A 26,703-nucleotide genomic window follows, 5' to 3' on the forward strand; every position below is an offset into this window, starting at 1 on the left:
TTTCCTGTAAAAGGACTGGAGAGACGAAAATGAGACCCATCATGAGAAATCCATGGGTCAGACTTTACTGGCCTCACTGTTCTGAAGACGCTGACCCAGAGCAGCACATGTTAGAAACAATTGGTTATGTTTAGCCTGAGTTTAAATTCTGGTTCAGTGGTATGTGACCTTGGTAAGTTATTTAACTTGCCTGTACTTCAGTTTCTTTACTTTATGGAGATGGTGTGAGGATTAAGTAAGATTACGCTCTCAATATTGTTATTTTTACCACACCCCCAACTCCAAACTTAACCAAAAATTCAGGGAAATCCTGAATTTAAAATGATGCATTTTTAAAAAAATGATGCATTTATTTTCATCAATCAAATTTTATTATGGGTTGAACTGCCTTTTGAGACTGGAGGGTAATTTAATGTCCTTAGGCTCATGGAGCAGCCAACATGGAGGAGAAGTCAACTTCCAGGGAGGAAGAAATCCTTACAATCTTTTGATATCATCCAACCCATTCAGATCAAAGAACCACATGAGGTCTTCCTTAAAAAGTCCACTCTGACTTAAAGTTCAAGGCCAGGGTGCAGGAATATGTGGTTGATATTAATGAAGATTGTCCTGTACCCTAGATCTAAGTTAAATTCCAGGTCCATTGTGGAAAGAGGGGTAAAAGCAGACCTTTAACGTTTTTATAGCTTGGTGTTTTAAAAGCCCATTTGTTCAGCCTGAAGATTGTAATTGGTCTTTACCTTTGGAAGAGTCGAGGTCATTGTTTCCTGTTGTTGAACACTGCTATCAAGCCTTTGCACACATTGTTCTATTGAGCTGGCCAGTTTTATAATACACGGTAAAGCAGGCAGAGTCCCAGCATGTGGCTATTGATAAAAGGTAATTAATTTCATTGACTTTACCTTCCAGAAGAGTTGTCCTTCCTTTGAACTTGGCCTCCAAACAAATTCTATTTTATGCTTGGGCCATTTCCTGTCTTTGTTGTCATGAAATATACTTTCCAGGGTTATATCATCTCTCTCCTTGAAAGGAGATGAGTCTAGAAGGCTGTAGCCAGAAGCGTCCCTTCCAAGAAGCAATCGTCTATTACCCATCTCTCATCACCCACACAGCCTTCTTTCCTGGCTTTGACTTGATGTCCAGATTTTCCCTCTCAGTTTCCAGGAGATCCCATGAGTTACTCCCTTCAGCCCTTCGTTTACCCATGACCCTTCTCTACCCCTAATTCCCCTTGCTCACATTACTGTGGAGAAAGTGTGCTTGTTGTTAACCTTTTGGCTCTACGTTTTTTGAGCAACCTCTGTTCCCCCAGAAGCATGAAGCTATATTTTAACTTATCCTGAAATTGTTCTGTCTTGTCCAGTGACATTTTGGTTGCCCCTTTGACTCTGCCACATTTTCTTCCACCATTTGATTGTGCTTCTGCTTAGAGTTTATGGACAATTGGATGAAGAAAGGAAGGTAGAAGATTCCATCATTTCCCAGGACAAAATTGTAAAAGAAGCTACAGGGAAAAGTAGACTGGAAATGATGAATCTTCATTGCTTTGATTTTACAGAGGACAAAGAGATTAAAAAAAAAAAAAGATGTTGAACTTCTAAGTGTAATCTCTTGAAGGACAGAAGAATTTATATGGAGATGATGTATATTTTTAAAGCTTTAGGAGACAATTACACATTTTCAAGAAAATTTGTTTCTTTTTGCATTTGAAAGGAAATAAGACTATAAACATGTTAAGTAAAGGGAAGACTAGCTCAGGGATATGATACATGTGTTGTCATTTTTGTTCATGGCAGACATCACTAATACACTGTAGCACTCCATCCTTCCTGCTGGGTCTGAATGGAGCCTCAGAATCCTTTTGCACACACATTACTATTTGATCAGAATTATCTTTTGTTTGAAAACCTGTTTTCAGTCACTTGACTGGTATCTCTACTTGATCTTTCTCTGTTTCTACAAGCTTTTGGTAGGAAGCACTTTAGCACATGAAAAGTTATATAAGAATAGTTTATTAATCCAACAAATATTTGAGTACCTATGTACCAGGCACTGTTTTAATCACTTCAATAAGAGAGCCAGGTCCACTTTATGAAGCTTGCATTCTGTTGAGAGAAACATAAAATTATTAGGTAAACAAATAAGATTATTTCCGATGGTGATGAGAGACTTCTAAGGATGTCATGGTAGTAAATGATTAAGTGGGCATGACTTTTAGACTGGTCTGGGGTCTGTGCCTCTATGAGGAAGTGATATTTGAGCTGGGATATGAACAGTGAGGAACTGGTCATGTGGGAGGTCCAGGAAGAATTTCTGGCAGAGATGACAGCACAGGTGAAGCCCTGAGGAAAGAAGGGATTGGCATATTTGAGAAATAGGGTGAAGTCTGTGTGTTGGGAGGATGGTAAATGACAGTAAGAACAGGTGGGTGGCCCTGGAGAGCAGGGGCTTCCATGGGCAGACCATACGGACCTCCTAGACCATGGGAAGGAACTTAGATTGTATAGGAAATGCAGTGGAAGTCATTGGAGGAATAGGAGGGGGGTCAGTTTGATTAATTAGGGAGATGGCATGACCTGATTTACATTTTTCAAAACCATCTGGCTGCTGTGGGAAGATTGGATGAGGGCTAAGAGAGGAAGCAAAGAGGCCAGTTAGATGGCTCTCCCATCATTCGTAGAGAGTTGATGGTGAATTGGAATGAAGGGAGTAATGGAAATAAAGGTGGATGGATTGGAGAAGTTTTTGAAACAGTGTTTTCTGATCAATGGGAAATGGAAAATTAGTACTACTATCCTTATTTGAGGTAGATTTAAGATTGATCCAATGATAAAAGCAATACGAGTTGAAGAAGAGTTCCTTCAGGGATTTTTTTTCCTCCGTGAACTCATCTCATTCAATTATCACCCCTCATTCTTCCACCAGTACTTACAAATCCCACCTGTTTTGTGAATGAGAGAATGAAGGAATAGAGTTTTCTCTCAGAGAAGCAGAAACAAGTACTGGCTAGTGTTGTTCCTTGATCTTGCTTGACTGTTACTAATCTTACTCCCTCCCCAATATCTGTTTCATTTTCAGGCATACTTACCACTCACCTTCTGGATCACCTTGTTGGATGCCTTTTATCAAAGCCTGGTCTGCTTCTTTGTGCCTTACTATGTAAGTCCTTGTTCACTCAAAGGATTTGTTGTTAATCAATGGTACTTCTTTGTACTCTGTTACCAGTATCAGCATATAGAATGGGTATATTAGGGTAGTTTGCTCATATAATCAAGTTGATTATTTACTGACTAAATTATAACACTACTCCCAAATAGGTTAGGTAATGGGTTAAATTTGGAGAGAAGTGCTTAGCTGAGTCCTCTTGAGTCTCTTTTTTTTTTTTTTTTTTGTGGTACGCGGGCCTCTCACTGCTGTGGCCTCTCCCGTTGCGGAGCACAGGCTCCGGACGCGCAGGCTCAGCGGCCACGGCTCACGGGCCCAGACGCTCCGCGGCACGTGGGATCTTCCCGGACCGGGGCACGAACCCGTGTCCCCTGCATCGGCAGGCGGACTCTCAACCACTGCGCCACCAGGGAAGCCCTTGAGTCTCTTTTTTAGCCCTGTACTGCTTGATAGTTTTCATCAATGACTTTAAAGTTGAAAGCCTGGCTTATAATTAAATGAGTCAGAGTCAGAGAGGCAAAGTCAGAATATGAAAGCTGTTATTAGTGAGTGCTATGCTAATTCTACCAGGATGACATTCAGAGTATTAAATTTAAGTAGGCTCCCCAAAACTAAAAAATAAAAATAAAAAAATTGTTATACAGGTAAAGAATGGAAGAAATGTGACTAAGCAGAGAATGTGTAAATGAATTTAAACATTTAGGCCAACACCAAGCACAAAGCATCATGTTGTAGTTGCCCATTCACATACCCCCCTCCCTGGAAGAAAACACTAATATGATCATGGATGGTTAACAAAAGTTCAGTAATAAAAAGGGAAAAGGTAATAGTCTCTAAGTAAACAATTTTCATTCTTTATTCAAATAAAATTACTTGAATTTACCCAGCTAGAATATTCTAGGTATACTGCGTTTCAAGAGGTATATAGATAAGGCAATCTGAAGTATATTTAGAAGAGAATGACTAGAATTGTAAAAGATCAGAAAATTGTGTCATTTGCAGAATCCTTTAAGGACTTTGAATACATATGCATATGAGAGGGGTGGATATTTACTTAACTGAGGTATAAACTCAGGTTAGCCATAGTACCTGCTTCAAAGATTTTCAGCTCTGTTAAGTGGAATATATTTGATCTTTCTCTATACCTCAAGGAGTTGGAAGTATAAGTAAAAGGATCAAGGAAAATTAATTGTGATTCAGAATAAAGAGGAATTCCAACCAAAAAGTTCAAAACTTAGATGGCCTGTCTGGGAGAGAGTCAGTCTCTTTTTCTAAAAATGTTCAAGTTTATCCTAAATGACCAGTTATCAGGAACACTGAAGAAAGGGACTCAGTCCTCACTTGGGTCGTGGACTAGAGTGATGAAACTGATGATACTGCACCACTGAGGGTACACAACTCTCCAAGATCACCAACTTTTATTCTCTTTGTAGACCTACCAGGGCTCAGACATTGACATCTTTACATTTGGAAACCCCCTGAACACAGCTGCTCTGTTCATCATTCTCCTCCATCTGGTAATTGAAAGCAAGAGTTTGGTGAGTAGTTTTCCTGCCTCTGAAGTAGCCTGAAACTGTCATTGGGGGAATTGTCTTCATGCCTAGAAGACAAGTGGTCATAAGAAGAGTAATGACTCCAAGGAAGAAGGGTGATCCACGACCACTCTTGTGGATCGTTGAGTGCCATTATGATGAGGTTGATGTGCAGCAAGGGAGAGTGGAGAACACCTGCCTGGTCCCCTTGGTGGTATCCACGGTGTGGATCGTTAGTGGAGGTGAGTCAGGCTGGAGAAACAATTACGCTTCTATGGACAGCATTCTTCAAGACCAAGCTGTTGCCTTTCAACTAAAAGGAAAACAGGTGTAATGCCATAATCCTGGTATACTGACTTTTGAGGTGATGATTTGATGCTTTTCTCATAATACAAAAAAAAAAATTTTTCTCCCTCCAGAATTTTTACCTTTCATTTCATTTACAACTAGGTCTTTTTGAACTTAGTTGCCAGCTTAATGATAAAGTTAAGTCTTGTCATCAAAATGATTGCAGGGTATCTCTACAGCAAAGCCTATTATGAAGGATTCAGATAAAGAGAGCTTTAGTTTAAACCTTTTTCTGCAAGTGAAGAACATCCCACCCATGTCTGGTAAACTGCCTTAGCATAGACCATATCTTCTGATGGGAGCATTCCTAGTCCACTTTCAGATCCCTGTACTTTACCCAGCTCAAATGTTATTTTAGGTTTCAGCAAAAGTGCTGCTTCTCCCAAGAGCCCTTCCCTAACCATCCATTTTTTCACACCATCCTCTTGTTTTTATTCATAGTCCTAATAATAATTTATAATTCTTCATTTAATTATGTGATTACACTATTTGTGTTTCTCTTGTACATTAGACTATAATCTCTTTGAGGACAGGGTTCATGTTTATTTTGTTCACCACTGTATACCAGTATCTAGGACAAGAGTGGCACACAGTTTGTGCTCAAAAAATATCTGAATGAATAAATGAGTGATTAAATGACTAACCAGTGTTTGGGGTATGTAACATGTTGGTGGTGATGCATTTCAAACAGGAAATAGCTGAATGAGGTTATAGTTTTAAATGTTATTCAAAGTTATATATTGAGATTATTTATCATTTCTTAAGAAGGGCTGAATATTTTTGACGTCACCTGCTTTGCTTATAACCTGCTATAACCAAACCTTACAAGCCTAAAGTGTTGTAAAAGGTTAATATCCGCAAATACTAGATGGGAAGAGTAAAGAGAATTCTAGAACTAACATATGTGGGGTTGTTTGTATATCTGTTGAATTTCATTTTTAAGCAATTATGTAGGTACTTTTTTGCTACTGCCTAAGGAAGTGTCTTAAGTTCTGACATTAGTGTTCCAAAGGCCCTAACATGTCAAGCGTCAGTTTGGGTTCAGTGGTTATGAGCAGTAACAATCTGTTTTGACTAACCTGAGCAAACGGAAAAGTTATTCAAAATGTATTGAAAAATCACAGTAAAACAAACAAAGAAACATCCTGGGCTTCCCTGGTGGCGCAGTGGTTGAGAGTCCGCCTGCCGATGCAGGGGACACGGGTTCGTGCCCCGGTCCGGGAAGATCCCACATGCCGTGGAGCGGCTGGGCCTGTGAGCCATGGCCGCTGAGCCTGCGCGTCCGGAGCATGTGCTCCGCAACGTGAGAGGCCCGCGTACAGCAAAAAAAACCCCAAAAAACAAAAAAACAACAACACATCCTGAGGATCCAGAGTGGCTCCAGAGATCCAGGGAACAGAAACTAATGGACAGGCTTACCAGGCCGGTACTCTGGTCTGAATTGGCCCCAGTCATTTTCTCTCTGCTCTTGCCTCATTCATGGTGCTCCAGGTTCAGTCCCTGGTGATAGAATTGTTTCCTTAGCTCCAGACACAGGCTTTGGCGAGAGGAGGAATATTTTACCAAGACTGTGCATAGATAGTGCTGGGTGTCTTCACTAAGAGAAGGGAGTGAAAGCTAGGTGCCGAGAACAGTGACTACTCTATAAAGGATGCATCATTAAAAGAATTGTTTCTCACACCAGGGAAGGCTGAAGCTCATGGCCTCTGAAGGTCTGTTGTCAGTAAGAGTCAGTCATTCTGAGAATATGAATTGGTTTCCTTCACACTTTTGCTCACCGTCCCTTTGCTACCTCTCCCACCTCCCTGTCAGTTTTTACCCAGCATCCCTTGACTTTCACTGCATCCATTTATTTAAACGAGTCACTCTATCAAGTCACATCTCACTTGCCAAAAGCGCTTCTTAAAGGAAAAAGAAATTCAGGGCTCAGTGGGAAGCAAGAACATTTGAGAAAAAAAAAATGGGGCCAACACTTTCTGAGCATTTTGTGTATCTTTATAAAATATGAGCAGTCTCTGTGACTCTTGTGAAGCTATCTACCCTGGAGAAATACTTTGCAAGGTTAAGAGGAAAATGGAGAATATTGGGTCTTGTTTGAGAATTATAGCCCTAGAAAGTGAAAATGATTAATAAAAGCAGTCTTCCCCCAAAAGAGTAATATATACCACCATGGTATACACAATGATTTTAGGTGGGACTGTACATTGCACTAAATAACACTGACTACTGCATAACATGAAGGTGATTCTCTCATACTTCAGATTGTGTCAGAGAAGAATTGTTTGGGGCTGTTACTTTTTCTCGCAGTAACTCTTGCTAATTTCCCTTTGTAACAAAGACAGATCAGACCCCAGACTCATCACTGTTATGACAGGTAATACTGCTATTACACTTAAGGTTGTGATCTGCTTTTCTTTCTAAATAAATTTACTTAGATAGTGAGCCAGTTTACAGAAAAATATTAAAAAAAATAATAATGCAAGCTCTATGTAGATATGAAGGTGGATAGGTTATAGTGTGATATACAGAGATTTATTTCTTGTTCATGTAAAGTTATTAAGGTTCCAGACAGCTCTAGAGAAATTATCCTCTGAGGGGTGGCTCAGTGACCCAAGCTGTGTCTCGTAGCTGTACCACCTGGAATTATCCCCAAGAACTTCTTGGTCAAACGTGGAAGGAAAGGAGACAGTATGGAAAATTGCACACCGACTCTTCCATCTTCTAACCAGAAAGTTTTGCACATCCCTTCCATTCACGTTTCATCAGTCAAAGCAAGACATGTGGCCATGCTTAATTTCAAGGGGGTGGGGAGATGCAATCCTCTCAAATGCTTATTAGAGGAAGAGAATGAGAATATTGCTGAGCAGCAGTAATGTCTACCACCTACTTAAATGGATAAAGTTTGAGGTTCACTGGATTAAGCTATTATCTTAAAGAAGAACTAGACCAGTAAGTGACTATATGGAAAAATAAGGAGAAAATCCTAACACCTCATGGTGCATGGACAATACAAAATAAACTAGTCACCAGAGTTGCTTTTTGGTATTTGACATAGTTTTATAGAACTTAAACACTGATATGAGCTATTCACAAAAGGTGCTCTTGCCTTCTTGCTTTAATATTTTGTGTTTTGTTCGCTAAGGTTTGTTACACCATTCACCCACTGCTTGGAATGTGATGTCTCTTCAACAGAGCAGATTTTGCCAGGCTGCAAAATTATCAGAGTGTGTTCATCTCCTCTGCTTTTCTTATCTTGCAGACTTGGATCCACATGCTGGCCATCGTTGGGAGCATTTTGTCTTATTTTTTCTTTGCCTTGGTTTTTGGAGCCATATGTATAACTTGCAACCCACCATCCAACCCCTATTGGATTATGCAGGAGCACATGCTGGATCCAGTGTTCTACTTAGTTTGTGTTCTCACAACCTGTGTTGCTCTTCTGCCCAGGTATGGTGTTTATCTTATCATCAAGAGAGTAAGTGAAGTCATAGGCTTAGAATTCGTCAGGCGACTGCTAAGAATAGACAGTAGACCATCCTGTTTAGTAACGGAAAAGTCAGTCTGTGTACCAGTTAAAATATTGGCTTTAGCTCTTTTGCCCGCGAACAGAAGTGGCTTAAGCAAATGAAAAAATTTATTTCTCTCTCAAGGAAAATTCTAGTCTGGTTGATGGTTCACGGGGATAGGGCAGCTTTGCTTCACAAAGGTATTCGAGGACCTAGATCCTTTCCTTTCCTCTTTTTCTTCTGCCGTCTCCCAAGGGCGTTGCCCTCATCTGCGTGACTAAAGATGACTCACCACCAGCACATCCAGGTCCTGGGTCCCTGCATCCCTGCATCTCCATCTGCAGGAGGGAGAAAGAGAAGATGGAAGGCATGCAGCTTTCCATCTTTCTTCTTTTTTATTCTTTTTTGTATTGTCATGACCCAGATGTGGTACACATCATTGCTCATATCCCATTAACTAGAACCTGGTATGTAGACTCTGAGTGGCTAAAATCTGGGGGCTTCTAAAAAGAAGAATGGGTACTGAGGGACACATATCTCTGCTATGATCTATAAACACTGAAAAAACTTACCTCCCTTTCCTGACTTCAGTTACTTTCCCATTTTAGTTTAACTTGATTTCTCATATCGTATGGGATGGAAATGGCTAAGAAGTATGCCTGGGTTTCTAATCTATAGATTTCTTGAACTCCTTAGAGCTCTTTCCCTTTATAGTTTTAAAAAATCTGTTTAGCTGAAAACACTATAGCAAATAGTTGTTCTACCTTTTAAAACATGATATGAATGTCAAATGGTGATTCAATATTATTCTCTAATAGGGTTGACAAATGGGCTCACAGGCCAAATCTGACCCACTGCCTGTTTTTGTAAAGTTTTATTGGAACATAGACATACTCACTAATTTAAATATTGTCTATGGCTGCTTTTGTACTACAACAGCAGAGTTGAACAGTTCCAACAGAGACTATTTGGCTCACAAAGCCTGAGATATTACTGTCTGGTCCATTGGAAAAAAGTTTCCCAATCCCAGTCTGTAACACAATCATAAGGCACAGTGGGCACAAACCCTTTGTTGCTGAAAGACATCCTTTCTAGAAATGCATAAGAAAAACCCACCTGAGTCATTCTGTGGTGGTTACAGTTGTATACTTAATATCACTGGTAAACTGAGATGGTTCTGTAGTGTTCAGTTATTACCAGCTTTCAGATTAAAAACTGACAAGATGAACTTTTAGAATTTATGAAGAAACAATTACTTTTAAGTTATAGCCTGAAATTTTTCTTCAAGAGCATTAATGATACAATTTTATCTAATATTGTCATGGTGAGCTGAAAAAACTGACCCCCTAAAATACATCTGTGTCCTAATCCCTGGAACCTGGTGAATGTTTTATTTATTTAGCGAAAAAAAGGAATTTGCAGATGTGATTAAGGATCTTGAGATGGGGAGATTATCTGGCTGGGCCCTAAATGCCCTCACAAGTGTCTTTATCAGAGAGAGGCAGGGCGAGACTTGACACTGACAGAAAAGGAGAAAGCACGTTGACCATGGTAGCAGAGATCTCTTGGTCACAAGCCAAGGAATGCTACCAGAAGCCAGAAGGAGCAAGGAATGAGTTCTCGCCTAGAGCCTCCAGAGGGAGCATGGCCTTTCCAACACCTTGATTTTGTTTCAGTGAAACTGATTTCAGAATTCTTGGCCTTCAGAACTGTGAGAGAATTAGGTTTTGTTATTCTAAGCCAGCATATTTATGGTAATTTGTTACAGCAGCTATAGGAAACTAATACAGACTTTGGTATCAGAAAGGTTGGTGTTGCTGTAACAAATACCTAAAAATGTGAAATAGACTTTGAAATTAGGTAATGGGCAGAGCCTGGAAGAATTTTGAGGCACATAATAGAAACATACTAGACTCCCTTAAACAGACTGTCAATAGAAGTATGGACATAACAGTGTGCTGGTGAAAATTCAGAAGCAAGGAGGAAGCATGGGCAGAGAGAGCCATATCATCTCGGAAAACACGTAAATGGTCATAAATAGAATGTTGCTAGAAATATGAACATTAAAGGCACTGCTGGTGAGGTCTCATAAGGAAAGGAGAAACATGTTATTGGAAATTGGAGGAAAGGGGATCTTTGCAATATAGTGGCAGAAAACTTAGCTGAATTGTGTTCTACTGTTATGTGGAAAGCAGAATTTGTCAGTGATGAACTTGGATGTTTAGCTGAGGAGTTTTCTAAGCAAATTTTTGAAGGTTTGGTCTGGTTTCTTCTTGCTGCTTATAGAAAAATGTGAGAGAAAAGAGACTGAGGGAAGTACTATTAAGCCCAAAGGAACTAGATTTAGAAAATTCTCAGCCTATCTAGATATTAAATTTGCTAAAATTAGGAGATTGGCTGTTGGGAGTATGCTCTGGAGAGAAGGCCCAGAGTGTGGCTGGACAACCTTTGCTAGTGCTGAAGAGGTTAGGTGTGTGACTCATGGATCCTCTCAGCCATCTCAGCAGTCACCAAGGAAGGAGATGGGATATACAGGAAAGATCTGTGGAGGACCCTCTTATCTAATGGTGTAAATACCCATGACATACATTGGAGACTTACAAGGTTTTTGTGAATGATATAGCAGCATAAATACTATCCGCTTGGACTGAAAGGGACAAGTTTGTGGTAATTTGCTGCAATAGCCATAGGAAACTAATAGCTAGCATTTAAAAGACTACTCACTTACTGTGTGCCAATGCTTGGCCTGCTTTATATGTATTATCTCATTTAACTTAACATTAAGGCTGTAGCACTATTGGTGTCTCTACTTTTACAGGTTTTATTTTTTTATTTATTTGACAACGAGGAACTCACTATTTTCTCAGTGCTTTACAAACATTAATTTAATATTATTATTTCCATTTTATAATTCACTTATTCTCCCCCTTTACCTCAAGAAGGGTCATCAGACCCTTCTACTTTTTCTAACTGGTGAGTATTTTGTGTGTCCCATAATGCATTTGAGGTGAATGTAATTCTGTGATCCTTTTTGTAACCTAGGTTTATATACAGAGTTCTTCAGGGATCTCTGTTCCCATCTCCAGTTCTGAGGGCAAAACACTTTGACAGACTGCCTGCAGAGGAGAGGACTGAAGCTCTCAAGAAGTGGAAAGGGGCTGGAAAGATGGATCAGTTGACATCTAAGTATTCTGACCACTCAGCTGTTAAGTCAGAGAGAATACCCATTTCTGACCCTTCTGCTGTCTTTGCAGTGATGTCGGCAACTCCTTGTGCTGTTGAGCAAGGAAATTTATCTGTATGTGAAACTGCTTTAGACTCAGACTACTCTGAAAATAAGGCCTCAGGGATGGCTGGACCCTCAAAGGATTGAAAAAGCAGAATACCCTCCTTGGAGTTGCAAGTAGTCCTTCAAGTTTGGAAGAGGGCCTTTGAAGAGGCTCCTCTACCAAACCAGCATGACTTGGATTTTTCCTTAAGGGACAAGAACATTTTACTGGGCTTGGAAAAGCCAATGTGATGACCTTTACTGTCTGTTTGTAGACATTTGTAAAGGAGGTTAGAGTTTGACCTGAACAGAGTTTAGAGAAGTAAAATATTTAATTCAGAATCAAATGCTTTTAGGAAACTTTTTGGATTTTGTAAAAGCATTTTAATTGTTCTAGAAATGCAAATATTTTCAAGGGAATTCATTTGAGACATATATTTATTTTCCTATCTGTTCATTTCAGTGTTATCCTGAGGTGGAAGGCTTCACTGGTAAGGGGCAGCAGGGATGCCAGGGTTCCATGGAGATGTGTTCTTCTCTCTGCTTCCTGTCAACAGAAGACTTTTTATGAGGTATACCTCTGTGCAGATGTTTTCAATTGGGAAACAGAGGCCATAAGTAAGGAATACAAAATCAGCTGAGTCTAGGGGCGCTTTGTCAATTTCTCATATTCTAAAACTGACAATAGCCTAATCAAAATGAGACAATCAATTTCAGAACAGTCTTCAGGATATCATTTGAGGGTTTATAGTCTTTACAATACCCTACAACTTTTCTGCTGTTGCAACCTCTAAAAATGAGATATTATGGAACTGACGCTAATACAGGTGGTTCTCAGGAGGATTCCATGAGGTTCTTAGATTTGTTTTTTAATACATTTTAGGACAAGAATGTCTATATAAAGTTAATTGCTGTTGCAAATCATGTATGCTGGTTTTAGTTGGAACAAAGAAACTAGTTTCTACCAAAACTTCCAGGTATTATTTTAAGATTATATATTCTTGTTGAGTTCTTTTAAAAGTCTATATCTGTCCATCTGAAAATTGTCAGCCACCCAGAATTTCCTTCATGAAATTTCCATGCTAATGTTCCATGTCTATATGAAGCTCTTCTTAATGACTACTCAAGTATTATGCTCAGGGCTTAATCTTCTACCTGCTACCTACTGTCCTGGTCTGACATTTTTTGTAGCCTTCTGATGTTATTGAAAGTGGTCTTTTATACAGACTGATTTCTAGAATATTCAAAATCCCATATGGCTAATGGAGGTAGCTTTCTTCTTTCTTACGATTTTTTAAAAGTAAACTATTTAATAACATACAAAAAGCTATCATTGCTCCTATAGATACACACCAAATCCAACAGTAATTGGTACCAGAGCTTAGAAGGAAAATCCCAATGCACACCTTTTACCAGAATATTGTTTCGACCTTTTCTTACATGGAAAAGTCAGTGATCCTCATAGTAGCTGGCATTCATTCCTTGAGATCATCATCTTCTGATAAATAAAAATTTAGAGACATATTCACTTACAAATAAAAGATTAGAATCTACGGATAAAAAGACTGAGTCCAAAAGACTAAGAGAAAAGGTCCATCTCCAGGATGTAAAGTATCTGTACACATGAGTAGAGGAAAGTCTTGAGTCTTCATGTTATGGGTCTACAATCTCTTATCCACAATTCCACAATCTCAAGAACTCTGAAAACTGAAAACGTTTTCATAACTTAGGCACAAATTCAATGTCTTAAACAGATGTAAGACTATTTATTTAACGTAATTATTCATATATTTTGCTATGAAATTATTAGTAGATTTTATTACTGGGTGCTAAACGTTGTAATATTATACTTTTTAAATTTTTTAAAATTCTGGATTCTGAAACACTTCTGGCCTTCAGGCAAAAGAGATTTGGGGTCTGTATGAAGCCTTTAAAGGGTCTTATCTACAATAACTCTTTTACACAAAGCTACCTGAGCTGATGTCGTCTGTTGCATTTTGGTATTCAGTGTATTCCACCAAGTTTGTGGGAGCCTAAATCTGCTCCTAGTAGCCAAAAAAAAAAAAAAAAAAAAAAAATTAACAGTATACATGTGTGATACAATTTTACCCAAAAAGATTTATAAAAGAATTGGGTCAGATTCCCAAAATGTGCTCTAGACATGAAAGATCCTTGCCTTCTAATCAGGGCTGAAGTTTTCCTTGAACCCTCAATGGGTTATTGGAGACTGCTAGCAACCTCTCATTTCAGACTCATCATAGAGCCATCTTCCATCTAAAATAAAAGAGCATGTTCCTGGGGGAGTGAGATATAACATAAGAAAATTTTGATTGGTGGGAAACTGGGTGCCAACTATAATAGTGGGAGGCACCATTTTCTGGGGCTTGCTCCATGTTTTATATCCATAAAAAGAAAAGATTATACCATTTTATTTGTATTAAGGGTTACTTAAAGTAAGTACAATATATATATTTCACTGAACATAAGTTGAGCATATGTTGTTACATTATGTACCTATAAGTATAACAAAACTGACATATGTTCTTAAACTTTCATACAGTTGTGACCACAATTCGGTTGCCAGATTTTACATTCTCAATAGGTTTATATAAACTACAGAACAAGAGATGAATAATGTGGAAAGTGTCGAGACAACTTTTTGAATGTCACCTACGCACACATATAGAAAAGAGTACAAAAAAGACACGTATAAAATTGCAGGTAGTCTCTGGGGAATGCTGAGGCAGCCCAGGTTGCTGGTGGAGGGAATCCTACTTGTTCAAAAGGCATTTGGATGTTGCAAAATGGATGCCTGACTAATTTAAGTAGGTGCATGTGAAGATTTGTGTTTTGAAGCTTTTTTGTGGGGAAAAAATAGTATAACCACTAATTACTTGAAAATTGATGTGTGTAAAGTGGCCTGGTGCTTAAAAGCATCTTTAAATTTTTGTTTTAATTATCAATGGGAAGAAATGGCAACACCAGATATTAAACATCTTTCAAGGACAATTACAAAATGTTTTTCTCTGTGCAAAGTTTTTACTGTGCTTTCAGATGCATTTCTGTGACTTTATTGGTATGGACAAACACAAGAAAACTGGAAAATACTTAATTAGGGGTGGGGTGCAATTTTCTTTTAAAAAAATTGCATCTCTCTACTCTAAAGCAAATCCTTCTATAGCAAAGTTTAATCTCAACTTCTTTGTCACATAGGCAGAATGAAATATTTCCCACAGGTATTTTCCTAGTTGTCGAAATCTCAATTGGCTAAGTGATACATAGTGAACAAACCCCAGCTCTAGGAAGGTTCTTTGGAGACTTTTCTATAAAATTACAATCTTGATTTAAATTCAGAATGGGCAGTCCAAGCATATCAAGTGCTAATATTGATGTCAAAAGAGATTTGTGCTCAATGTGATTTGCTATTTCAGCTACCTAAATGGATGCTCTGTCTTTCATAAGTTCTCAGAATTATGCAAACGTTAGAAGAGTAATAGTAAATAACTTAAGCATGTAAATTATCTTGGCTTTTAATAAATCAAAAGCAAGTCTCTGATGTTAATATTGTAATTTGCCATTATGCTCTTGTGCTTGAGAAACAAAAGCTGGCAAAGATTAGTCAGCCTGGATCTCAATGTTCTTTTTGTGATTGGACAAAAGGGAACTTTCTCTAACCTGTTACCCTAGTCCCCTCACTCGTCTCTTTCCAGAGTTGATCATTTCATGTTACAGTCAAGGTTAGGCCTGCCTGGCACAAAAGAACAAATTCTGTTTTGCTTTGGTTTTTAAAAGATTTTCATTCAACTTGATGTAAAAGAAAAATAGAATTTAAAAAAGCTGCATAAAATTAGACCAAGACAAACATGAACATGTGCAGTGCACTGCGGAGCATTACTGTCCATGAAAGTGCTTCCACACAGCTCTCTGCAGGAAGTCCTCCACTATCGAGAAGGCTATTTGCTCTGAGTGTCGCTGGTAAAAGTCTCTGATCATCTTTGGAATTAGTTTAGGAAAAAGGTGTGGATGTATATTTGTCTTTCAATCCATTTGACAAAGTATGTCACGTTGCTGTAAACTCCAGGTCCCAGGACTTTGGAAAAGCAGACAGAGCCCCATGAAGTTAAGCCAAATAAGGTCCACTGTCCTCCAGGCCGCTCACATACCAGAGGCCCACCACTGTCACCCTGTAATGAAGAGCAGCAGATGTTAGTCACTGGTATGTCAGAGACCGCACGGCGTCCATGCAATCCTGAGGGTAAAATAAAGCCAAACCCAGTTTAACCAATATCCTGAAAAATTTCAGCAAAGCTCTCATTGTCAACCTGAGAGCTTTCCACTACATAAACAGAACTTTCAAATGAACATTTTAAATCTTGATCTTTAAAAGAATAGAAATGACTTGGGAAAGGACTATATTCTTTTTTTTCCATGAAGTCAGAGGACTTTTTGTCATTTCCTGCACTTAATGAAAATATATCAAACTTTTTTAAAATTTAGTGTATCAGAACTGAGTCTCTCATAATTGATTTCATTCTTTAATTTTGATCCATTTTATAAATGTAGAACATACCCAAAATGGAACATTCAAGGATAGTTTTCCCACAAAAAAAAGTGCTAGCAAAATACTCTAAAATAATTCATTACTTTCAAGATTCTTGCTATGTGAATGAGTGCATTAAGTAAGACCATTTACTGTATTTAATAGTAAAAAAGTAGCATGCTTAAACAGAAAATACCACATAAGAATTAATTATAGTAAAACATTATTTATTTATAACCTACATTTTATTTCACATGCATAGTAGTGGTTTTCATTCTTGATATTTAAGTTTAGGTGTTGCAAGCAAGTTTTACTCAGTTTTTTTGTCCACATATAATTAACAGAAAACCACTATGGCTTTAAAAATGCTAACGCTGGTGGCGCAGTGGTTGAGAGTCTGCCTGCCGATGCAGGGGACATGGGTTCGTGCCCCGATCCGGGAAGATCCTACATGCCGTGGAGCAGCTGGGCCCGTGAGCCATGGCCGCTGAGCCTGTGCGTCCAGAGCCTGTGCTCTGCAACGGGAGAGGCCACAACAGTGAGAGGCCCGCGTACCGGAAAAAAAAAAAAAAAAAGCTAATGTTTGCTACATTTGAAAAGATGAGAATGAGAGATGTATTCTGCATGGCCTCAAAAGAGAAGGATTGATACCCTAGAAAATAAGTAAGTATGTGGACTCATGGCAGAAATTTACAAATACTCCTTGCCCTGAAAGAATTTCAAACTTGGAAGTACATCTATGGTCCTCCCACTTTGTAATGTGTCGGGGAATAGAAGAAATCATATTTATTGATGCTCTTCTAAACACCTGTATTAGTTCATTTAATCCTCATGAAATCCCTACAGGTTAATAATAATAATTATTATTTGCATGTTATTACTTATGTAATTATTTAAATATATAATAATAATTATAACTGTTATATCTATTTTGGAGATGATAAAACTGAAGCACAGTTTTATAACTTGTTCATTAGCAGAGCTAGGAGTTAAACCCAGGCAGTCTGGCACATGACTCCAACTTTATAACTACTAGGTTATCTTGTTTCTTAGAAATGCTACTGAATACAACTGCTATTAAAACAAAATTGACTTTCTGATTGTGCTGTATGCTTTTGTAGAAGTGGTGATCTTTTTTTTTAAATTGAAGTTTAGTTGATTTAGAATACTGTGTTAGTTTCAGGTGTACAGCAAAGTGATTCAGTTACATATTTCTTCAGATTATTTTCCATTATAGGTTAATACAAGATACTGAATATATTTCCCTGCACTCTACAGTAAATCCTTGTTGCTTATCTACTTTATGTATAGTAGTTTGTTAGTGCCATACTCCTAATTCATCCCTTCCCCACTCCTTTTCCCCTTTGGTAACTATAAGTTTGTTTTCTATGTCTGTGAGTCTGTTTCTATTTTATATGTAGATCCATTTGTATTATTTTTTAGATTTCACATGTAAGTGATATCATATATTTTTCTTGGACTTCACTAAGTATACTATTCTCTAGGTCCATCCATGTTGCTGCAAATGGAATTATTTCATTCTTTTTTATGGCTGAGTAATATTCCATTGTACCACATCCTCTTAAGCCAGTCAGGTGTTGGTGGGCACTTGGATTGTTTCCATGTCTTAGTTATTGTAAATAGTGCTGCTATGAACAATGGGGTGCATATATCTTTTCGAGTTAGAGTTTTCATCTTTTCCAGATATATGCTCAGGAGAGGGATTGCTGGATCATATGGTAACTCTATTTTTAGTTTCTTAAGGAACCTCTGTACTGTTTTCTATACTGGCTACATCAATTTACATTCCCACCAACAGTGTAGAAGGGTTCTCTTTTCTCCACACCCTCTCCAGCATTTATTATTTGCAGACTTTTTGATGATAGCCAGTCTGGCCAGTGTGAGGTGATACATCATTATGGTTTTGATTTGTATTTCCCTAATAATCAGTGGTGTTAAGCACCTTCTCATGTGCCTGTTGTCCATCTGTATGTCGTTTTTGGAAAAATGTCTATTTAAGTTTTCTGCCCATTGGGTTGTTTGTTTTTTCAATATTGAATTGTATGAGCTATTTGTATATTTTGGATATTAACCCCTTGTCACATCATTTGCAAATATTTCCTCCCATTCTGTAGGTTGTCTTTTTGTTTTGTTGATGGTTTCCTTTGATGTGCAAAAGGTTTAAATTTGATTAGGTCCCATTTGTTTATTTTTGCTTTTATTTTGCCTTGGGAGACTGATCTAAGAAAATCTTGCTACGATTTATGTCAGAGAATGTTTTGCCTATGTACTCTTCTATGGGTTTTATGGTATGTCTTACATTTAGTTCTTTAAACCACTTTGAATTTATTTTTCTATAAGGTATGATTTACATGTAGCTGTTCAGCTTTCCCAACACCACTTTTTGAAGAGACTGTCTTTTCTGCATTGTATTCTTGCCTCCTTTGTCATAGATTAATTGACCATAAGTGTTTGGGTTTATTTCTGGCCTCTCTATCCTGTTGCATTGATCCATATGTCTGTCTTTGTGCCAATATCAAGCTATTTTGATTACTGTAACTTTGTAGTATAGTCTGAAGTCTGGAAGGGTTATGCCTCCAAGCTTTGTTCTTTTTCCTCAGGATTGCTTTGGCAATTCTGGGTCTTTTGTGGTTTCACATAAATTTTAGGTTTACTTGTTCTAGTTATGTGAAAAAAAAATGTCATGGTATTTTGACAGGGATTGCATTAAATCTGTAGATTGCTTTGGGTAGTATGGCCAGTTTAATAATACTAATTCTTCCAATCCAAGAGCATGGGATATCTTTCCATTTCCTTGAATCATCTTCAGTTGCCTTTACAATGTTTTATAGTTTTTAGTATAAAGGTCTTTTACCTCATTGGTTAAGTTTATTCCTGGGTATTTTTTATGTGATTTTAAAAAGGATTTAAAAATTTTCTTTCTGATAGTTCAGGGTTAGTGTAAAGAAATGCAACAGATTTCTGTGTATTAATCTTGTATTCTGCTACCTTGCTGAATTCATTTATTAGTTCTAATAGTTTTTGTGTGGAGACTTTAGGATTCTCTATATAGAGTATCATGTCCTTTATAAATAGTGACAGTTTTATCTCTTTCCCTCCAACTTGGATACTTTTTATTTCTTTTTCCTGTCTGATTGCTGTGGCTAGGACTTCCAATACTATTTTAAATAGAAGCGGTGAGAGTGGGCACCCTTGTCTTGTTCCTGAGTTTAGCAGGAAGGTTTTCAGCTTTTCACCATTGAGTATTATGTTGGCTGTAGGTTTGTCACAAATGCTTTTATTATGTTGAGATATGTTCCCTCTGTACCCACTTTGGTGAGAATTTTTATCATGAATGGATGTTGAATTTTTTCAAATGTTTTCTCTGCATCTATTGAGATGATCATGTGCTTTGTCTTTCCTTTTGTTAATCTGGCACATTACATTGATACATTTTTCATCTCTATTCATCAAATGAATTGACCTGTAATTTTCTTTTTTTGTAGTGTCTTTGTCTGATTTTGGTATCAGGGTGATGGTGGCTTCATGGAGTGACTCTGGGAGTTTTCCCTCCTTTTTAATTTTTTGGCATAGTTTGAGAAGGATAGGTATAAGTTTTTCATTGTATGTTTGGTAGAGTTCCCCAACGAAGCCATCAGGTCCTGGACTTTTGTTTGCAGGGAGTTTTGTTTTGTTTTCTTTTACAGATTCTATTTCACTTACAGTGCACAATCTGTTTAAATTATCTGTTTCTTCTTGATTCCGTTTTGGTGGGCTGTATGTGTCTAGAAACTTGTCCATTTCTTTTAGATTGTCCAATTAGTTGGCATATAACTTTTCATAGTATTTTCTTATTTTTTTTTGTATTTCTGTGGTATTAGTTGTTGTTTCTCCTCTTTCATTTCTTATTTTGTTTATTTGGATCCTCTGTTTTCTTCTTGGTGGGCCTGGCTAGAAGTTTGTTGAGTTTTGTTTATCCTTTCAAAAAACCTGGTCTTGATTTTATTGATCTTTTCTATTTTTTTAATCTCTATTTTATTTATTTCTCTGTAATCTTTATTATTTCCTGCCTTCTGCTGTGAGGGTTTTTTTGTTCTTATTTTTCTAATTCATTTAGCTACGTTAAGTTGAGATTTTTCTTATCTCTTGAGGAAGGCCTTACTGCTATGAACTTCCCTATTAGAACTGCTTTTGCTGCACCCCATAGATTTTGTAAGGTCTTGTTCTCATTTTGCGATTTCTTATTTGATTTCATCATTGATCCATTGGTTTTTTTTTAGTGCCATGTTGTTTAGTCTCCATGTATTCACTCTTTTCCTGTTTTTCTTTCTCTGGTAGTTTCATACCATTGTGGTCAGGAAAAATGCTTGAAATGATTTCTAAATTTGTTGAGGCTTGTTTTGTCACCTAGAATATGGTCTGTCCTGGAGAATGTTCCACGTGTGCTTGAAAACAAGTACAACTTGTCTGTTGTGTCACTCAGGACCTCTGTTGCCTTACTGATTTTGTCTGGATGATCTGTCCATTGATGTCACTGGGGTGTTAAAATCTCCTACTATTATTGCATTCCAGTCAGTTTCTCCCTTTATGTCTATTAGTATTTCTTTTACATATTTAGGTGCTCCTAGATTGGGTGCATATATGTTAATCAGTATAATAGCCTCTTTTAATATTGATCCCTTTATCATATGTTACACTTCTTTGTCTTTCTTTATGGCCTTTGTTTTAAAGTCTATTTTGTCTGATATGAGTATTTCTACCCCAGCTTTCTTATTGTTTCCATTTTCATGAAATATTTTTTCCATCCCCGCACTTTCAGTCTGTTTGTCTTTCACCCTAAAGTGAGACATTTTTAGGCAGCATATTGTAGGTTCATGTCTTTTATTCAACCTATCACTCTGTCTTTTGATCGGATCATTTACTCCATTGACATTTAAGGTAATAATTGACATGGGGAGAGACAAGATGGTGGAGTAGAAGAAATTGAGCTCACCTCCTCTCACAAAAACACCAAAATCACAACCACTGAACTGGAACCTAGCAAAGAAGATATTCTACATCCGAAGACAAGGAAGAAGCCACAACAAGATGGTAGGAGGGGCACATTTGCAATAAAATCAAATCCCATGAGCACTGGGTGGGTGACCCCAAAACTGGAAAATAATTATATCACAGAGGTTCTCCACAGGAGTGAGAGTTCTGAGCCCCACGTCAGGCTCCCCAGCCTGGGGATCTGGCATCAGGAGGAGGAGAGCCCAGAGCATTTGGCTTTGAAGGCCAGCAGCGCATGAGAAGGCCTTCAAAGCACAGGAGCTCCACAGGACTGGGGAAAAAAAAGAGACTCCACTCTTGGAAGGCACACACAAGGTTTCATTTGCACTGGGATCCAGGGAAAAGAAGTGACTCCATAAGAGCCTGGGCCAGACCTACCTGTGTATCTTGGAGGGTCTCCTGGGGAGGTGGAGGTCGGCTGTGGCTCACTGAGGGCAAGGACACTGGTGGCAGAGGCCCCAGGGAGTACTCATTGGCATGAGCTCTCCTGGAGGGCAACATTTTGGCACTGAAACCTGCCCTCCTCAAAAGCCTGCAGGGTCCAGTGTTGGGATGCTTCAGGCCAAACAACCAACACAGCCCCACTTACAGGCTGCCTAAAGTCATCCTGAATGCACAGCTGTCCTAAACACACCTCTTGAAACAGGCCTGCCCACCAGAGGGACAAGAACCAGCTCCATCTACCAGTGTGCAGGCACCAGGCCCTCCCACCAGGAAGCCTGCACAAGCAAGAGGAACTACAAACCTGCAGCCTGAGAAATGAAGGCTGAAAACACAGAAAGTTAGATGAGATGGCAGAGAAATATGTTCCAGATGAAGGAACAAGATAATAAAACCCCAGAAGAACAAGTAAGTGAAGTGTAGATAGATAGGCAATCTGCCTGAAAAAGTGTTTAGAGAAATGATAGTAAAGGTGATCCAAGATTTTGGAAAAATAATGGAGGCACAGCCTGAGAAGATACAAGAAATGATTAACGAAGAGCTAGGAGATTTAAAGAACAAACAGATGAACAATACAAAAATTGAAATGAAAAATACACTAAAAGGAAACAATAGCAGAATAAATGAGGCAGAAGAACAAATAAGTGAGCTGGAAGACAGATTGGTGGAAATCATTGCTGCAAAACAGAATAAAGAAAAAAAATGAAATGAGGACAGTCTAAGAGACCTCTGAGACAACATTAAATGCACCAACTTTTGTATCATAGGGGTCCCAGAAGAGAGAAAGAAAGGGCCTGAGAAAATATTTGAAGAAATAGCTGAAAACTTCCCTAACATGGGAAGGGAAACATGGGCTGAAGTCCAGGAAGCACAGAGAGGCCCACACAGGATAAACCCAAGGAGGAACATGGCAAGACACATATCAATCAAATTTTCAAAAACTAAAGACAAAGAGAAAATATTAAAAGCAACAAGTAACATACAAGGAAATCTTCATACAGTTATCAGCTGATTTTTCAGCAGAAACTGCAGGCCAGAAGGGATTGGCATGATATAATTCAAGTGATGACAGGGAAAAACTGACAACCAAGAATACTCTACCCAGCAAGGCTCTTGTTCAGATTCAATGGAGTAATCAAAACCTTTACAGACAAGCAAAAGCTAAGAGAATTCAGCACCACCAAACCAGCTTTACAACAAAATGCCAACAAACTGCTGATGGAACTTCTCTAGGTGGAAAAGAAAAGGCCAGGATTAGAAAGAAGAAAATTATGAATGGGAAAGCTCACCAGTAAAGGCAAACCTACAGTAAAGGTAAGGAAATCATCTCCCTGCAGGTATGGTATCAAAGCCAGTAATCATGAGAAGAGGAGAATACAAATGTAGGATATTGGAAATGCATATGAAATTAAGAAAACAGCAACTTAAATCAATCTTTTATACATATAGACTGCTATATCAAAATCTCATGGTTGATTCAAAAGGATACATTCACCACAATGTTCATTGCAGCAGTGTTTACAATAGTCAAGACATGGAAGCAACCTAAATGCCCATCAACAGAGGAATGGATAAAGAAGATGTGCTACATGTATATATATATATATATATATATATATATATATATATATATATATATATATATATATATATATATATATATATAGTGGAATATTACTCAGCCATTAAAAAGAATGAAATAATGTCATTTGCAGCAACATGGATGGACCCTGAGATTATCATACTAAGTGAAGTAAGTCAGAGAAAGACAAATATCATATGACATCACTTACATGCGGAATTGTAGGAAAACGACACAAATGAACTTATTTACAAAACAGAAATAGACTCACAAACTAAGAAAAGAAACTTTTGGTTACTAAAGGGGAAATGGGAGGGAGGGATAAATTGTAAGTTTGGGATTGACATACACACTACTATATTTTAAATAGATAACTAATGAGAACCTACAGTATAGCACAAGGAACTCTACTCAATATTCTGTAATGACCTAAATGGGAAAAGAATATGAAAAAGATTAGCTATATGTATGACTGAATCACTTTGCCCTACACCTGAAACTAACAACATTGTAAATAAACTCTACTCCAATATAAAATAAAGAAATTTTTAAAAACCTCATGGTAACCACAAACCAAAAATCTACAATAGATACACAAAAAAGAAAAAGGAATCCATATACAACTCTAAAGATAGTCATCAAATCACAAGAGAACAAAAGAGGAAAGGAAGAAAAAAAGACCTACAGAAACAAATCATAAACAATTAAGAAAATGGCAATAAGAATTCACGTATCGATAATTACCTTAAATGTAAATGGATTAAATGCTCCAACCAAAAGACATAGACTGACTGAATCTATACAAAAATAAGACCTGAATATATGCTGTGGACAAGAGACCCACTTCAGATCTGGGAATAGATACAGAATGAAAGTGAGGGGATGGAAAAATCTATTCCATGCAAATGGAAATCAAAAGAAAGCTGGAGTAGCAATACTCATATCAGACAAAATAGATATTAAAGACTGTTACAAGAGACAAGAAACGACACTACAGAATGATCAAGGGATCATTCCAAGAAGAAGATATAACAATTATATATGCACCCAACAAAGGAGCACCTCAATACATAAGGCAACTGCTAACAGCTGTAAAAGGAGAAATCAACAGTAACACAATAATAGTGGGGACTTTAACACCCCACTTACATCAATGGACAGATCATCCAGACAGAAAATCCATAAGGAAACAGGCCTTAAATGACACATTAGACCAGGTAGACTTAATTGATATTTAGAGAGCATTCCATCTGAAAGCAGCTGAATACACTTTCTACTCAAGTGCTCATGGAACATTCTCCAGGATCATGGGCTGGGCCACAAAGCAAACCTAGGTAAATTTAAGAAAACTGAAATGATATCAAGCAACTTTTTTGACCACAACACTATGAGATTAGATATCAAGTACAAGAAAAAAACTGTAAAAAACACAAACACGTGGAGGCTAAACAATATGTTACTAAACAACCAATGGACCACCGAAGGAATGAAAGAGGAAATCAAAAAATACCTAGAGACAAATTAAAATGAAAACATAATGATCCAAAACCTTTGGGATGCAGCAAAAGCAGTTCTAGAGGGAAGTTTACAGCAATATAATCTTACCTCAGGAAACAAGAAAAATTTCAAATAAGCAACCTAACCTTACACCTAAAGCAACTAGAAAAAGAGAAAACAAACACAACCCAAAGTTAGTAAAAGGAAAGAAATCATAAAGATTAGAACAGAAATAAATGAAATAGAGATGAAGAAAATAACAGAAAAGTTCAATGAAACTAAAAGCTGGTTCTTTGAAAAGATAAAATTGATATTTAGCTAAACTCATCAAGAAAAAAAGGTAAGGTGCTTAAATCAAAATTAGAAATGAAAAATAAGTTACAACAGGCACCACAGAAATACAAAGCATCCTAAGAGACTACTACAAGCAACTATATGACAATAAAATGGACAGCCTAGAAGAAATGGACAAATTCTTAGAAAGGTACAATCCTCCAAGACTGAACCAGGAAGAAATAGAAAATATGAATAGGCCAATCACAAGTACTGATATTGAAACTTTGATGAAAAAACTCCCAACAAACAAAAGCCCAGGACCAGATGGCTTCACAGGCAAATTCTATCAAACGTTTAGAGAAGAGTTAACACCTATCCTTCTGAAACTATTCCAAAAAACTGCAGAGGAAAGAACACTCCCAAATTCATTCTATGAGGCCACCATCACCCTGACACCAAAACCAGACAAAGATACCACACACACAAAAATGAAATTAAAGGCCAATATCACTGAACATAGACCCCAAAATACTCAACCAGAATACTAGCAAACTAAATCCAGCAATACATTGAAAGGATCATACACTATGATCAAGTGGGAATTATCCCAGGAATGCAAGGATTTCTCAATATCCACAAATCAATCCATGTGACACACATGGATATCCTTGATATCAAATTGAAGAATAAAAACCGTATGATCATCTCAATATGTGCAGAAAAATCTTTTGACAAAATTTAACAACCATTTATGACTTAAAAAAAAAGCTCTCCAGAAAGTGGTTAGAGAGGGACCATAACTCAACATAATAAAGGCCATATATGACAAGGCCACAGCTAATATCATACTTATCAGTGAGATGCTAAAAGTATGTCCTCTAAGATAAGGAACAAGACAAGGATGTCTACTCTTGCCATGTTTACTCAACATAGTTTTGGAAGTCCTAGCAATGGCAATCAGAAGAAAAAGAAATAAAAGGAATCCAAATTGGAAAAGAATAAGTAAAACCATCACTGTTTGCAGATGCCATAATAACTATACATAGAAAATTCTAAAGATGCTACCAGAAAACCACTAGAGCTCATCAATGAATTTGGTAAAGTTTCAGGATACAAAATTAATACACAGAAATCTGTTGAACTTCTATGCATTATCAACAAAAGATCAGAAAGAGAAATTATGGAAAAATCCCATTTCCCATTGCATCAAAAAGAATAAAATACCTCGGAATAAACTTATCTAAGGAGACCAAAGACCTCTATTCAGAAAATTATAAAATGATGATGAAAGAAATCAAAGATGACACAAACAGATGGAAAGATACACCATGTTCTTGGCTTGGAAGAATCAATGCTGTCAAAATGACTAGACTACCCAAGGCAATCTATATATTCAGTGCAATCCCTATCAAATTACCAATGGCATTTTTCACAGAATTAGAACAAAAAATCTTAAAATGTGTATGGAAACATAAAAGGCCCCATATAGCCAAAGC

The 26,703-nt window shown here is 37.6% G+C and overlaps 2 protein-coding genes across 9 annotated transcripts in view; one reads left to right on the top strand and one right to left on the bottom strand.

The window, feature by feature from the left end:
- ATP10D (ATPase phospholipid transporting 10D (putative)) overlaps window positions 1-15,370 on the top strand; it is a 121,930-nt gene extending 106,560 nt beyond the window's left edge. For 2 of the 4 annotated variants that reach the window (XM_059067258.2, XM_067036044.1), the window contains exons 20-23: window positions 3,079-3,159; window positions 4,599-4,703; window positions 8,305-8,492; window positions 11,594-15,370. In XM_059067258.2, the coding sequence (XP_058923241.1) occupies window positions 3,079-3,159; window positions 4,599-4,703; window positions 8,305-8,492; window positions 11,594-11,924 (705 nt within the window). In that variant the 3' untranslated portion in view covers window positions 11,925-15,370. The remainder of the gene's footprint in view (window positions 1-3,078; window positions 3,160-4,598; window positions 4,704-8,304; window positions 8,493-11,593) is intronic. The other 2 variants (XR_010841049.1, XM_067036045.1) reach the window with 2 other exon arrangements.
- The window catches only part of CORIN (corin, serine peptidase), a 278,076-nt gene continuing 265,603 nt past the window's right edge, over window positions 14,231-26,703 (bottom strand). For 2 of the 5 annotated variants that reach the window (XM_059067269.2, XM_067036046.1), the window contains exon 22: window positions 14,233-16,003. In XM_059067269.2, coding sequence (XP_058923252.1) covers window positions 15,821-16,003 — 183 coding nt within the window. In that variant the 3' untranslated portion in view covers window positions 14,233-15,820. Of the gene's footprint in view, window positions 16,004-26,703 lie in introns of all 5 variants that reach the window. The other 3 variants (XM_067036048.1, XM_067036049.1, XM_067036047.1) reach the window with 2 other exon arrangements.

The sequence above is a fragment of the Kogia breviceps genome, chromosome 6, assembly GCF_026419965.1.
Source record: "Kogia breviceps isolate mKogBre1 chromosome 6, mKogBre1 haplotype 1, whole genome shotgun sequence".
NCBI lineage: Eukaryota > Metazoa > Chordata > Mammalia > Artiodactyla > Physeteridae > Kogia > Kogia breviceps.